The following is a 14,056-nucleotide window of genomic DNA, read 5'->3' as shown; positions in this document are numbered from 1 at the left end:
TCGGTGTGGCAGAGCCTGTCCTGGTGTGTGTGTCTGGGTGTCGGTGTGGAAAAGCCTGTCCTGGTGTGTGTTTTTGGTTATCTGTTTCCTTAATTTACAGTAGGAACTATTTAATTTTTACTTATCCAGAGATAAAATGCCCTCCTGAATTTGTAGTGACTTCAGGGGACAAAACATTCAAGGCCCTGAAATCATTTAGTGGAAAAGATAAGGTATTGTGTTATTTACTCTATAATATTTAATTAAAGGATTAGTTTTACTAAATTGTGGCTTCAGGCTTCCCATGTTGAATGACCAAGTATTATGTATATGTATGTACACGAGAGAGATATTCAGAGATGATGAGAAATGGGATAGATGATGAGAAATGGGAGAGATAATGAAAAAAGAGGGAGCTATTGAGAAAGAGGAGGAGAGATAAAGAGGAGAGATGGGATAAAAATACTTGATTTAATTTATTTGTGTGACTTTGAGGCTGACATATTTACTTTTATTTTTAAATATATTGAGGGGAAGCATTTCATTCTTTGACCCATGCAGCACAATCTCTTGGGCAGCTGCCCCTTGAGCCCGTAACAACACCTGAGAGGATTGCGACAAGCACATCCTTTTCGGATCACTCACTGGACCCGCACCATTCATTTACTATGCAATCGGCTAGTATTGTACTCCTCTGCCCTGGGAAGACCTCGCAGACTCTGACGATCACCTTCTAATCTGGAGAGTCAGTGCTACAAGCACAGGTGACCCCTTAACTGAGCTCCTCAGCCACGTATACAGTGCCTCACAGCCACATATACAGCGTCACCCAACATGTTTTATATATATATATACAGCAGGGGCGGGCTGGGCCGGGGGGCAGGGGGGCAATTGCCCCCCAGGCCGCCCGAAATCTAATCTAAACGGCCGCTGGGTGCTGATGCCGCCGGCCGGCGCTACTTTAATACTTTTTTTAAAATTGAATATGGCAAGTCGGATCGGGTATTAAATGAAAAAAAAAATAGTATTAAAGCAGAGCCGGCCGGCGGCATCAGCACCCAGCGGCCGTATGCGATGGCTGCCAAGCGATGGGAGCAGCGTGAAGGGTGAAAGCTCCGCCCCCTCACACTCACCTTTCACCCCTCACGCTGCTCCCATCACTATGCGGCCGTCAGATTGTTGGAAATCGAATCTAAACGGCCGCTGGGTGCTGATGCTGCCGGCATCAGCACCCAGCGGCCGTTTAGATACGTTTTCCAGCAGTCTGATGGCTGCATAGTGATGGGAGCAGCGTGAGGGGTGAAAGGTGAGTGTGAGGGGGCGGAGCCACGTCACTTGACTTGCCCCCCAGGCCTTAGGCTGCCAGCCCTCCCCTGATATACAGTATATAAATACTTGCCTCCAGAAGTGTAGTTTGTCAAGTGTCATACATTTGGCTAACCAGTCCGCCACTACCAGAAAGCAACCAAGCCTGGTCCATCAATCTATGCTGCTAGGGAGCATGTAGGAGGCCCAAGCAAATGCTTGCCCAGGGTCCAGTCAATATTACAAGCAGCCCTGAGTAACACACACTTAGCCTAACACCATTCAGTAACACAAACTCACAATATCACCATATACTTATACAAATACTTTCCAATAGCATTCAGTAAAGCACACATTCATACTAACACTATACACCTACACCTTCACACACTATGTTACCACTGTGATTATTACTTTTTTGATAGGTGCTTGCCTTAGGGACAAATTGAGGACTGAGGGCTTTGTGCATCATCAAGTTAGCTTTATTTTTTTGCACATTGGACCCGGTGACAGAATCAGGGAGTCCATGCCCCTGTAAGGTCTCTTATTTAACACCCTTCAGTTTCACCCATTATTTTTCTGTCTTTGGTGCTAAAATATTTTATATGGTATTATCCATTTGCATACTTGTTTGCACAAAATTTCTGTTTTTGTATAGAAAGCTCGTGTCATGTGAGTGGTATTTTATTCTTTCAATAAAACAGTTGACAAATATGTATAAAAGCTGTGTTTCTAGTAAACCTCATTAAAATGTATTGTTGAGGAACAGGGAGGCACTGGCAGCCAAGTGAATAAATGGGATGCCAGAAATATATTTAGACTACTTGAATAATTATTGCTGTTTTATAGGTTTAACCACCTCTAGTGAATCAACATTGCGTATTATTAGTTGTATGGTTATATTGGATATGTGTATATAACTCTGTGCTTTAAGAGTTCAATTCAAGCCAACCAAATGACAAAGCTGAATACAAATATCATAATATATTCTAATCTATGTTTTCTAATTGTACAGTTCAGAACCATAGCAGGGAATTCCATACATGGGGAGCACTAATTATTAACCAAAATATAAGCATCTTAGAGAAAGTTTATCCTTGTAAAATGGGTCACTTTTATTGGGGCATCTATTTATTGTACAAGTAAGTATGTAAATGTGACAAGTGATGTGAAGGGGTTAAAAGTTATTGCAGCTATGGACACCATTGTATTTAAGCATACCAGCAGGAATTGTCATAGTGGTTACAGATACATAAGGAAAGATAATATAATGTGTACCTCATATATATTTTTATGATATTTGTTTTTATAAACATTTCCACATATATTACATGTGTTTATGAAACATACAATAAAAAAAACATATATAAAGTACTATGGATTATCATTTTACACAAAAGTACCCCTTTGCAAAATTATATGATGATTTAAAAACAATGTTATATTTCATGTCATAAAACATTTTAATCACAATAAATAGAATAGAATATCTAGATGTATAGACAATATTTTCTTACTATTTTTCTCATAGCACCTTTCATCTCATTATTTTTTAAACTGTAAATCATCGGATTTATCAAGGGTATGAGCACAGTATAGATGACAGAGACAAATTTATTATTACTTTGCATATACGCCGATGGCGTCCTTAAGTACACGGACATCACTGTCCCATAAAATAAGGACACACACGTTAGATGAGAGGCACAGGTGGAGAAGGCTTTTCTCCTGCCCTTCTCTGATCTGATATTTGAAATGGTAGCCACAATATTGACGTACGAGTACAAAATGATCGAGAGACAGCTAACAGAGGCAAAGCCGCCAAAGAGGAATATAACTACCTTATTCGCAATTAAATCCGAACAGGAAAGCTTGACTATGGGAGGAATATCGCAATAAAAATGGTCAATAACAGACTTGCAGTAAGTCAGTCTGAAGGTAAAACACGTCTGGATTAGCGAATTAAGAAATCCTGCAATATATGCCCCAGCAGCAAGAAGATCACACAATGCTTTAGATATTATAGTTGCATAGAGCAAAGGCATTCTTATTGCCACCAAGCGATCATAGGCCATTACGGCCAATATATAACTCTCTGTAGTGGCTGTAGTTCCAAATAAGAGCATCTGTATAGAACAACCAAGTATAGATATAGATCTCCTTCTTCTGGTAAGATTTGCCAAGGTGCTGGGTACTATAATGGAAATGAGGAAAAGGTCATTTGCTGATAAGTGGCTGACAAAAAAATACATGGGTGTATGAAGACGTGGCTCAATCCATATGGCTAGAATTACTCCCACATTGGCCATTACAGCAGTGCAATAGATCAACAGGAATATGCTAAAAAGTAAAAGCTTTAACGCTGGAACCTCTGTAAGACCTAAGAGGACAAATTCAGTAACAACACTTGAGTTTGTTCTTTGAGTGGGGTAATTATTCATATTTTCTGCTGGAGAAAGGAAAAATGATTAAACACACAAAAGATAAGAACTGTAAAGTACTTCATCTTTCAGGCTGGCCGTTAACATTCATCGTTAATATCTAAGATTAAACCAACGTAAAATGTAACATTTAAATAACAAATAAATTATATCATCATTGAATTTGAGAAAAGGAGATTGAAATGCATAGTGTATAATAAGGGGGGGGCAAGGTAACAAAGAACAATTACTCAGCATTACTAATACAGAGTAAAATGTATTCATGTGTATTTTATTTTTTGCTACTATGGTTCACTTTAAGTGATGTTTAACTAATGTGTTATGTTCTTCACAGTTTCATATTGAAGGATATAAGAAGATGTTTTTTAATGATCCAAGAATGTCCAAAACCCAGATTTGCCAGAATTTGCCAGAATTTTGAGTTTAGTGTGGATATTTTTGGTGCGACAGACATAATAAAGCTTTGCAAGGAGCACATACCTTTTTTTGTGTATTGCCATTCCGCTGCACTGTATTTACACAGTCTCTGCAATCAACCTCAGCTGAAATTATCTGGTTGCATGGTTAATATCTGTCAGCGAAGAACATTGTGTGTGTATGCTGCTGTTATTATATAGGAAATGGGTATAACAGTGGCATTTCTTCTGGGAATAACTATGTTAAACACAGAAGAGAATCCAATACTCAAACAGGATCACAAAATCACAAAGGCAAATTAAAATATTACAATAGGATATTTCCAAATACTTGGAAAAAATAGTACAATTGTTCACTATATGGTTAAAAGTATTGGGACAACTGACCATTACTAAAAAGTGACTTTTATGACATTGCATTCTCAATACATAGACATTAATATGTAGTTGGTCCCCCCCTTTGCAGCTATAACAGCTTCCATTATTCTGGGAAGGATTTCCACATGATTCTGGAGAGTTTCTGTGGGAATTTTTGCCAATTTATCCAGTAGAGCATTTGTGAGGTCAGGCACTGATGTTGGATGAGAAGGCCTAGCTCGCAATCTCTGTACCAGTTCATTCCAAATGTGTTTAATGGGGTTGAGGCATGGGTGTAGGAACCCCTAAAAATCTGGGGGGGTAGCATTTCACCCATCAGATCCCCACTTTCTCCCCATCTCTTTATTTGCAAACACGTACAGTAATATATAACTTGAAACACTGGCAAAAATAATGAACATTTAATACATTAAATATAGGAAAAAAACTGCTAATCTTTGTAACAAAAACATTTTTTTAAATATTGAAAAATTGGACCCTAGGCAAGCATTTCCTTTGGCCCCGCTCCCTATATGCAATCACTCCCTCCACTCCCACACCAAAAAATATATATATTTGCCACACTGACCATAGATGAGGGGAAGACAGTGACAGGCACTGCAGTCTTCCCTCCTTCTGTCTACTCCGTGACATTGAAAGGTCCTTACTCCCCACCCCCGTAATCATCCCCAGAGTCCCTTTGTCCCTCATTCACTAAGCCACACCTCTCTTTTACTTACTGCCTGTAGTTCAGGTATAGATCAAATAAGCAACACATGGAAACAGCACTGCAGGTATAGATCAACTGAATAAGACATACAAACCCTATATTTGCAGGTATATAAATAATGTATGGAAACATAGCATAGCAGGTATTGATCTACACATTAGCACACAAACCCAGCTTTGCAGGTATAAATCAACTGGAATTCACATAAAAACTCAGCATTAAAGGTATAGATAGAAACCCCCTAAATTACAGCATAGATCACTGGTTACGCACCCCAAAGGTCAGCCCTGGCTTTGTCCCCAAACAGCCCAGCTCACAAATAAATCACACAATTCATCCACATATTAATTCATTCAATCTCACTCTTTATTTCAATATGCTTACTACCCCCTTTCTTACTTTTATCCCCCCTTTGCTCCCCTTCTCATACTATCTACCCCCTCTTCTGACACTATCTACCCCCTCTTCTTACACTATCTACCCCCTCTCCCCCTTCTCACACTATCTACCCCTCTTCCCCTTCTCACACTATCTAACCCTCTCCCCCTTCTCACACTATCTACCCCTCTGCCACGTCTCACACTATCTACCCCTCTCTCCCTTTCTCATACTATCTACCCCCTCTCCCCCTTCTCAAACTATCTACCCCTCTCCCACTTTTCACACTATCTACCTCTTTCCTCCTTCTCACACTATCTACCCCTTTCCCCCTTCTCACACTATCTACCCATCCCTCTCCCCGCTTCTCACACTATCTATCCCCTCTGCCCCCTTCTCACACTATCTACCCCTTCTCATACCATCTACCCCTCTTCCCCCTTCTCACACTATGTACCCCCTCTCCCCTTCTCATAATATCTACCCCCTCTTCCCTTCTTGTACTATCTACCCACTCTTCTCACACTAACTACACCCTTTCCCCCTTCTCACACTATCTACCCCCTCTCCCCGCTTCTCACACTATCTACCCCCTCTCCTCCCTTCTCACACTATCTACCCCTCTCCCCTTCTCACACTATCTACCCCTCTCCCCGCTTCTCACACTATCTACCCCTCTCCCCGCTTCTCACACTATCTACCCCCTCTCCCCCTTCTCACACTATCTACCCCCTCTCCCTCCCTTCTCACACTATCTACCCCTTCTCATACCATCTACCCCTCTTCCCCCTTCTCACACTATGTACCCCCGCTCCCCTTCTCATAATATCTACCCCCTCTTCCCTTCTTGTACTATCTACCCCCTCTTCTCACACTAACTACACCCTTTCCCCCTTCTCACACTATCTACCCCCTCTCCCGCTTCTCACACTATCTACCCCCTCTCCTCCCTTCTCACACTATCTACCCCTCCCCTTCTCACACTATCTACCCCTCTCCCCGCTTCTCACACTATCTACCCCCTCTCCCCCTTCTCACACTATCTACCCCTTTCCCCCTTCTCACACTATGTACCCCCTCTCCCTCCCTTCTCACACTATCTATCCCCTCTCCCCCTTCTCATACTATGTACCCCCTCTACCCCCTTCTTACACTATCTGCCCCTCCCCCTTCTCACACTATCTACCCCTCTCCCCTTCTCACACTATCTACCCCTTTCCCCCTTCTCACACTATCTACCCCCTCTTCTCACACTATCTACCCCCTCTCCCCCTTCTCATACTATCTACCCCCTCTTCTCATGCTATCTACTCCTCTCTCCCCTTCTCACACTTTATACCCCTTTCCCCCTTCTCACACTATCTATCCCCTCTCCCCGCTTCTCACGCTATCTACCCCTCTCCCCCCTTCTCATACTATCCATCCCCTCTTCTCGCACTAGCTACCCCCTCTCCCCCCTTCTCACACTATATATCACTCTCCCCCCCCTTCTCACACTATCTACCCCTCTCCCCCTTCTCACACTGCCTTCCCGCTGACATCGGTGGGCGGTCCCCATACCTGGGAACTCTCTGGGTTTGACCCGGAGGTTGCCGGGTGAGCGCTGCTCCTCGGGATCTCCGGGTCAAGACCTGTATCCTCCAGGTTGCAGGACGTTCGGTTATGCCCCTGCCTAACCCTTATCACCTTATCTGGCATCAGGGTTTCCGGTGAAACTGGTCACTAATAACCGGCTCTTTTTAGTGCTGGTACATCATTTTTATTGATGATCATGACAGTCGTCCATTTTGTTGTTCATTTATTTTATATCTGATGCAATAGAAGTTGGTAATATTATATATTTTTATTAAGAAAAAATAGCAAATATATACTTTTAGGCGTTAAAGCATATTTTATTTTCCCCTTGTAAAAGACCTTCGACACATACACCAATATTGACAATACTTATAATCATAGAACTGTTAGGAAGACCCAGTGAGTCAATAAGCATCCACAAAACCCCCAAAAAATTAGATATATAATATCAGATAAATAATAGAGAATTGATTAGAAAAAGATTTTTATTTGTTTTTACTGCATTTGTTTTTTGCCTAAATAATTAATTTTCCTGACTCCCAGTTTAGACAAAAATCGGAGCGTTTTTCTACAAAATGTAAATTGCCATTTCTACCTGTTTTACAGAGTTCAGTTGATTTTTACACTTTCTCCTTTTAGAATTTTTTTTAGAAGAGCTGCTAAAAAATCCTAATTTACTACATTCGACATGTTTTGGGTAACTAACACGCATTATATCTAACATATTAAATTGCAAAACTCACACCGGCAGCCTGGTCTCATGGTTAATGATAACAGGCATTTATGAACAAAGTCTTTTTATTGCTTCCTTTACTTCTGTGTTTCTAAAGCTGTAGATAATAGGGTTCAGCATTGGTATGATCATCGTGTAAAAAACAGAGACCACTTTATCTTGTGTAACGGAATAACCAGAAGCTGGACGTAGATACATGAAGAAAACAGTCCCGTAAAACAAGGAGACACACAAAAGATGAGAGGTGCATGTAGAACAGGCTTTGTGTCTCCCTTCTGAAGACTGAATCTTAATGATAGTAAAAAAAATATAAACATACGAAGCCACCGTAACTATTACTGAAACAAATCCCAGAACAAAAACCACAGAGGATATAATGGTTTTGTTGATATATGTATCAGAGCATGAGAGTTCCATCAGAGGAGGGATGTCGCAATAGAAATGGTTGATGACATTAGGTCCGCAGAAAGATAAAGTTAATGTAGAAGAGGTGTGAATCCCCGCAGTGAGCAATCCGCCACCATACACAGCGCTCATCAGAAGTATACATTTTGTTTTATTCATTATGACTACATATTGGAGGGGGTGACATATTGCTACATAGCGGTCATAACCCATAGTAGACAAAATATAACATTCAGTGCTTGCAAATAATGCAAAGAAGTATAGCTGGAGAGCACAGCCAATAAAAGTGATAGATTTCCTCTCCGACAAAATATCATTCAGCATTTTTGGGGTAACAACTGTAGAATAACATAGATCAGAAAGGGACAAGTTACCTAGAAAAAAATACATTGGGCTGCGTAAAGTGATCAAGACCAGAAATATGATTGCAATATTACCGAAAACAGTAACGATGTAAATCAATGAGAAAAATGTGAAAAGGAATACTTCTATATTTGGTTCATTGGTGACTCCCATAAAGATGAATTCACGTATAGCGGACTGATTACTTCCTTCCATATGTCAGCTCTATTGCGGAAAAACTGTAAAGAAGACCAGAGAATAAAAGTGACGAACATATTTTAGACTGTTTTACTGTTAGTCTTATTGGCACAGAGGGGTAACAGAACAAATTCAAATGTTAGCATTTTATTTCACTTGATAAAGTTAAAACAATTTTTCCCAGTAATATTTGTGTTCTAAACATGAGCAGGTATCATATGTATTATATGAGAACCTAAAAGCTCTATATGATTATTGGGTTTTTGTTTTTTTGCAAACAGATGTATATTTAATACATTTCTCAATTAGACATGTTAGTGAGCCTTTACAAAAAATATATCTAATTACATAAAAGTAAATGGTGTGTGTACCTAACATTTACTAAATTCTATAATTTGGATCTCAGATGGTATTATTAGGTCAAAAATAAGTTTTAACATTTAAATTAGCAAAATGAATTTGCTGTTTAAAAGAGTATTATAATATGCATAGAGGAAAGAATTATAATTAGTTGGGTGTGTTATAAGAACATCGAATAGAGCATTATCAGAAAATAGTAAACTGACCTATTTATTGTGATAATTCCCTGATGTTCTAAGATTGTAAATGTATTTATGTCGATCCCATATTATTTAATGCATCCTTTCTGTAACTGTAATAAGGGAAGAGCTCATGCCGTTGTACAGATCGCTGGTGAGACCTCACTTGGAGTATTGTGTACAGTACTGGAGACCGCATCTCCAGAACGATATAGATATGTTGGAGAAAGTTCAGAGAAGGGCTACTAAAATGGTTTATGGATTACAAGATAAACCTTACCAGGACAGGTTAAAGGATCTTAACCTATATAGCCTGGAAGAAAGAAGTGACAGGGGGGGTAGAAACATTTAAATACATGATACAGGGAATCAACATGATAAAGGAGGAGAGTATATTTAAGAGAAGAAAAACACAACAAGAGGACCTAGTCTTAAATGAGAGTTTTGCTTTACTGGGAGGGTGGTGGATGCATGGAATAGCCTTCCAGTAGAAGTGGAAAAGGCCAATACAGTGAAGGAGTTTAACCATGCATGGGATAGGCATAAGGCTATCCTAGATATAAGATAAGGCCAGAGACTAAGGAAAGTATTCAGAAATTGGGCAGACTAGATGGTTCTTATCTGCCAACACTTTCTATGTTTCCAAGACCCATTAAGATCACAATAACAGCTTTCTTTATAGAAAATGCAAAGCTTCTTCTTGTAAACAATAATTAATAATTATTTCTGAATATTCTTAAAGGAAATACTAAATGAGTCATTTCCCAACATACCTTATTAATCTCCTACACAGGTAATAACATAATAATGCTCAGCATCTCATGCAAGAAATATATTACGGTAGATTTCTTACCATTCATTTATTGAAGAAAACTTGCATTATCTAAATGCGTCAACGCGAAAAAAGTACACAACACGAAAAGGCCAATCTAGATAATATTGGTACTTTCCACAGACTTCCTCTCAGCCACTTTCTTCACAAATGATTTTGACGGCTTCGCTCAGCTTTATATTTACAGTGAGATCTTCGGGGAGAATGGGTATGCGCTCAGCACCGTGTTCGTTTGAGGTCTCTGAGCTATTTGTGCTTCACAAGTGCAGTTGATGTTTGACTTATTGTTACATCTGAGAGTTAAACTCATGGCTCATTTACACTTCTTTTTCACACATATATATATATATATATATATATAGTTGGGTTGCGTGCACAGGGAGTGAATGTGTGACAGATTGTGTAAATTGCAGACTAATCTGTTATAATGGGATGTTGGATGGTAGCAGGGATCATGCATTCAACCAGCATACTAGCAAGCTGATCTCACAGTAGATCAGCTGCCAGCATGCCACCACTTGTCTGAAGTGTCTGCCACCATTGTAGCAAGCAGCCATATTGGGTTTGGATATTAGTTTTCCCCTTTTCAGTGTAAGATAAGTCTTCTTATCTATATATGACCAACATGCAGCAGTCCTCTTAGTTTAGGAGTAAGGTAAGATGGCTGCCATAATCAACTCATGAGCCAATCAGCAGCCTCCTTCTGTACTACAGAGTTGAGACCTTAGTGTTCCACCACGTATGAGGTTGGCTCATGGGATCCACATTGTCAACATGGTATCATATACATAGTTGGCACTGAAAGGCTTAAATGCTAAGGGACTTTTTTTTTCACCTGAAGCACCCTTTGAGTGTTACCTTCATGGCACCAAAAGGGTGCTTAGATGTATGTAACCCCTTCCTGCGAGAATAAGGAAAGGGGTTCAGGTACAAAATTGTCTCAAGGTTTTTTGTGACTTAAACCTCTCCATCTCACAAGGCAGCGCTGGAGGTGAGCACAGATGGAGTTCATACCTTTCCAAGGGGATTTTTAGTACATTTAACTCCTGTTGGCTCTAACGACAAATCTTTACTTTAAACCCCACATGCCACCGACAATGGGATTTGGAGTGAGAGGGAGGCACCCTGAGGGGGTGGTTAAAGTGAGGTCTATTTGTGGAAAATATACCCCCTGGTTTAACTTATGAACAACTTATTCCAGGTTTATTTTTATTTATTTACTTAATGTGTTGCAGCGGATAATTTTCATTGAACTTTACATGCCCTTACCTAAAAAAATACTGAATCTTTGAGTTGTTTTGTGAGTGTTAGCATGCTAGGGCCCGTAACCTCGAGTCTGGTCAGTCGAGTCCCCTTTACAGTACTCCAATTCCAGACGGATATCACTCTGTCAAATACTCCTGCAGTCTGCTGTGTACTCCTACCTCAACTCTCTAAACTTTTCCCAGAAGACTATGTGTCAGACCCCATCTGCAGTCAGGGAGTCACCAGCTCAGCTCAGGGTTGGAAACAACCATGTGTATCTGCAGAGTGATTCCAACCTGACCTGGTACCTGCAGCCATGACACAGATAATGGGAAAACTGGCACATCTAGCTGAACAAGCCACCTTCTCCACTCTGCTCCTTGTAATGTTATCTCTGATTCAACAAGGTAGGGACAAATTAATAGACAAGTTCACGATACAAAGCAAGAAAACAAGATGTCACACTACAATCTCTATAAGAGATCCCGATCTATAAAGATTATTGAGTAAACTAAAATACAAAATGTAAGAACTAAGACAATTACAAACCCAATATCTCTATCCTGCGTTTCCTTAATATAGCCTAATTTAGTTGTGTTTTAAGAACTAAGACAATTACAAACCCAATATCTCTATCCTGTGTTTCCTTAATATAGCCTAATTTAGTTGTGTTTTAACAGGCGAAACTAAGCCATGGATATCCCTTCTTTGTATTCTGGCACATGGATGCCACATACCTATTATTCTTTATTGCTATGAAAAAAATTCAAAAGAAACTAATTGAATGTGTTTGATATCTGCCTTGAGAAGCTGTGGCTAAATTGTTGATCTATACATTATATGGTTAAAGTAAGCGGTCTTGCAGTTGATGATTTGAAAAACTTTCAAATTCCCAGAGGTCAGAAAGGGTTTTGAGACAATCGCACATGGTTTCACAGTTTTCACAATATTATATTTCAAATTATATTAGTTCCAAGCTACAGATGTGCCCTATGAGTGCCCATTATTAGCACAGGACATGTTGTGGACACTAAGGTGCTGGAAATTAAACGTCACCTAGCACGGCTTCCCAAGGCTCAAAATGAGGACAAATTAGCTGAATCAGGACCAGCATCGGATGGTATGATCCAGTTGGATAACATGGATAACTCATCCTGCATTCTGACTGCAGGAGATATTTAGGAGGATCAGCTATTTAAGTCCATATGTACACTCACAGATCCTTCTTGAACCTTCGACGTACCTCATATGAGACCTTCTAGAATTCTTGTTACAAGTGGTTACATCAGGGTGGACTGTGTAGATGTGATGACTGGGGAGCAGCTCCGTTTCAAAACCAGATTTGGTTATGACAAACAGTAGTGATCGCCTCCTACTGTACAAGATGAAAAGCGCACTTAAAAGAGAGGATTTAGAATCTGAGCAGGGCATCTGAAATAAAATTAATGTATTCCACTTACTTTATAAACACATTATTGTGACTCTCGGGGTTGTTAAACCCTGTGATACACTCATACCAATCATTCTGAGGAAAGCCAGACAAAATGATTTAGGTATGATGTAACAGCGCTACTTAATTTGCTGGCATTTTTTAAATAACGCGTAATAACAATAACATGCGAAGGGTCTAGGAAACTAGCTGCTAAACCTTTATTTAGTTGTAATAAATGATGCTCAGGACTCCCTAAACAATTATATCTGATATAAGTGCACCGAAGGACTATGATAATGGGGTGTAGAACATAAATACCAAGTGCTGATTTGTGCCATATTAAGAGTGCTAAAGATCACATGGGTGATATAAAAAAAAGGAGCATACTCATCTCTCAGAAACAATACACCTGTAATATAATCAACCCAAAGTAGGATAAATATATTTAATACCCCTTTCCTATTAGTCCCACGCATATTCCAATAGCAAATGTAAAAACAGCGCACACAATCACTTAAAAAGTATAAGAGCCACCTTTATTGGATTTACACATTACAATGGGCATATAAAAGTACAAGAACAAGCAGTAAGACATTATCGCTCTTTTACAGCGGTTTCATGCAGAGAGTAATGCACATACCCACACACAAAGAGCTCTAGTCTATAGTTTCTTTATTATTAAGGTTAATCCGAGAACTGGTGAATGCAAAACGGCCTGGACTTCAAAATGTTCGCCTGTACTAATGGAAATATAAAATACCTTTTATCCCAAAACTACTACTATTGTGACTAAGTATCTATACCTCTGTATTAAATAACTAAAGCTAAAAAGCAGCTTTATGCTAGTTGTATCAAGATACAAAATCTAATTTGTTGATTTTATTGAGAATTCCATCACAGATATTGGATAAAATATTGAAAATATGTACCATTTTATATAATTTTATTGCAGTAGAAGCCTCTGAAAAACTCTTGCAGTTCTCATCTGTGTTGAAGGTGAAAAAAACAGAGACCGTAGAAATCTTTGCCAATAAAAAACGAATTTGTGCCTTTTTGTCCTCGTATATAAAACACATTCTGACAGATTTCATAAATATACAGGTGGATAGGCAGAAAAAATCCACTACAGAGGTCTGCGAGAAATATTGG

The 14,056-nt window shown here is 39.5% G+C and overlaps 1 protein-coding gene across 1 annotated transcript; it reads right to left on the bottom strand.

The window, feature by feature from the left end:
- Window positions 1–7,962: 7,962 nt before the first annotated feature.
- LOC128473812 (olfactory receptor 1019-like) lies at window positions 7,963–8,877 on the bottom strand. Its single transcript, XM_053456042.1, has one exon. It carries the CDS (start codon window positions 8,875–8,877, stop codon window positions 7,963–7,965), a length of 915 nt encoding a protein of 304 aa, XP_053312017.1.
- Between the last annotated feature and the right edge of the window lie 5,179 nt (window positions 8,878–14,056).

The sequence above is a fragment of the Spea bombifrons genome, chromosome 2 (genome assembly GCF_027358695.1).
Source record: "Spea bombifrons isolate aSpeBom1 chromosome 2, aSpeBom1.2.pri, whole genome shotgun sequence".
Taxonomy (NCBI): Eukaryota; Metazoa; Chordata; class Amphibia; order Anura; family Pelobatidae; genus Spea; species Spea bombifrons.
The sequence above is the reverse complement of the archived record's forward strand: the minus strand, read 5'-3'. Positions and strand labels throughout refer to the sequence as shown.

Excerpts from the sequence above, each read along its gene's own strand:
- LOC128473812 (XM_053456042.1), bottom strand. The coding sequence starts at position 8,877 with ATGGAAGGAAGTAATCAGTCCGCTATACGTGAATTCATCTTTATGGGA.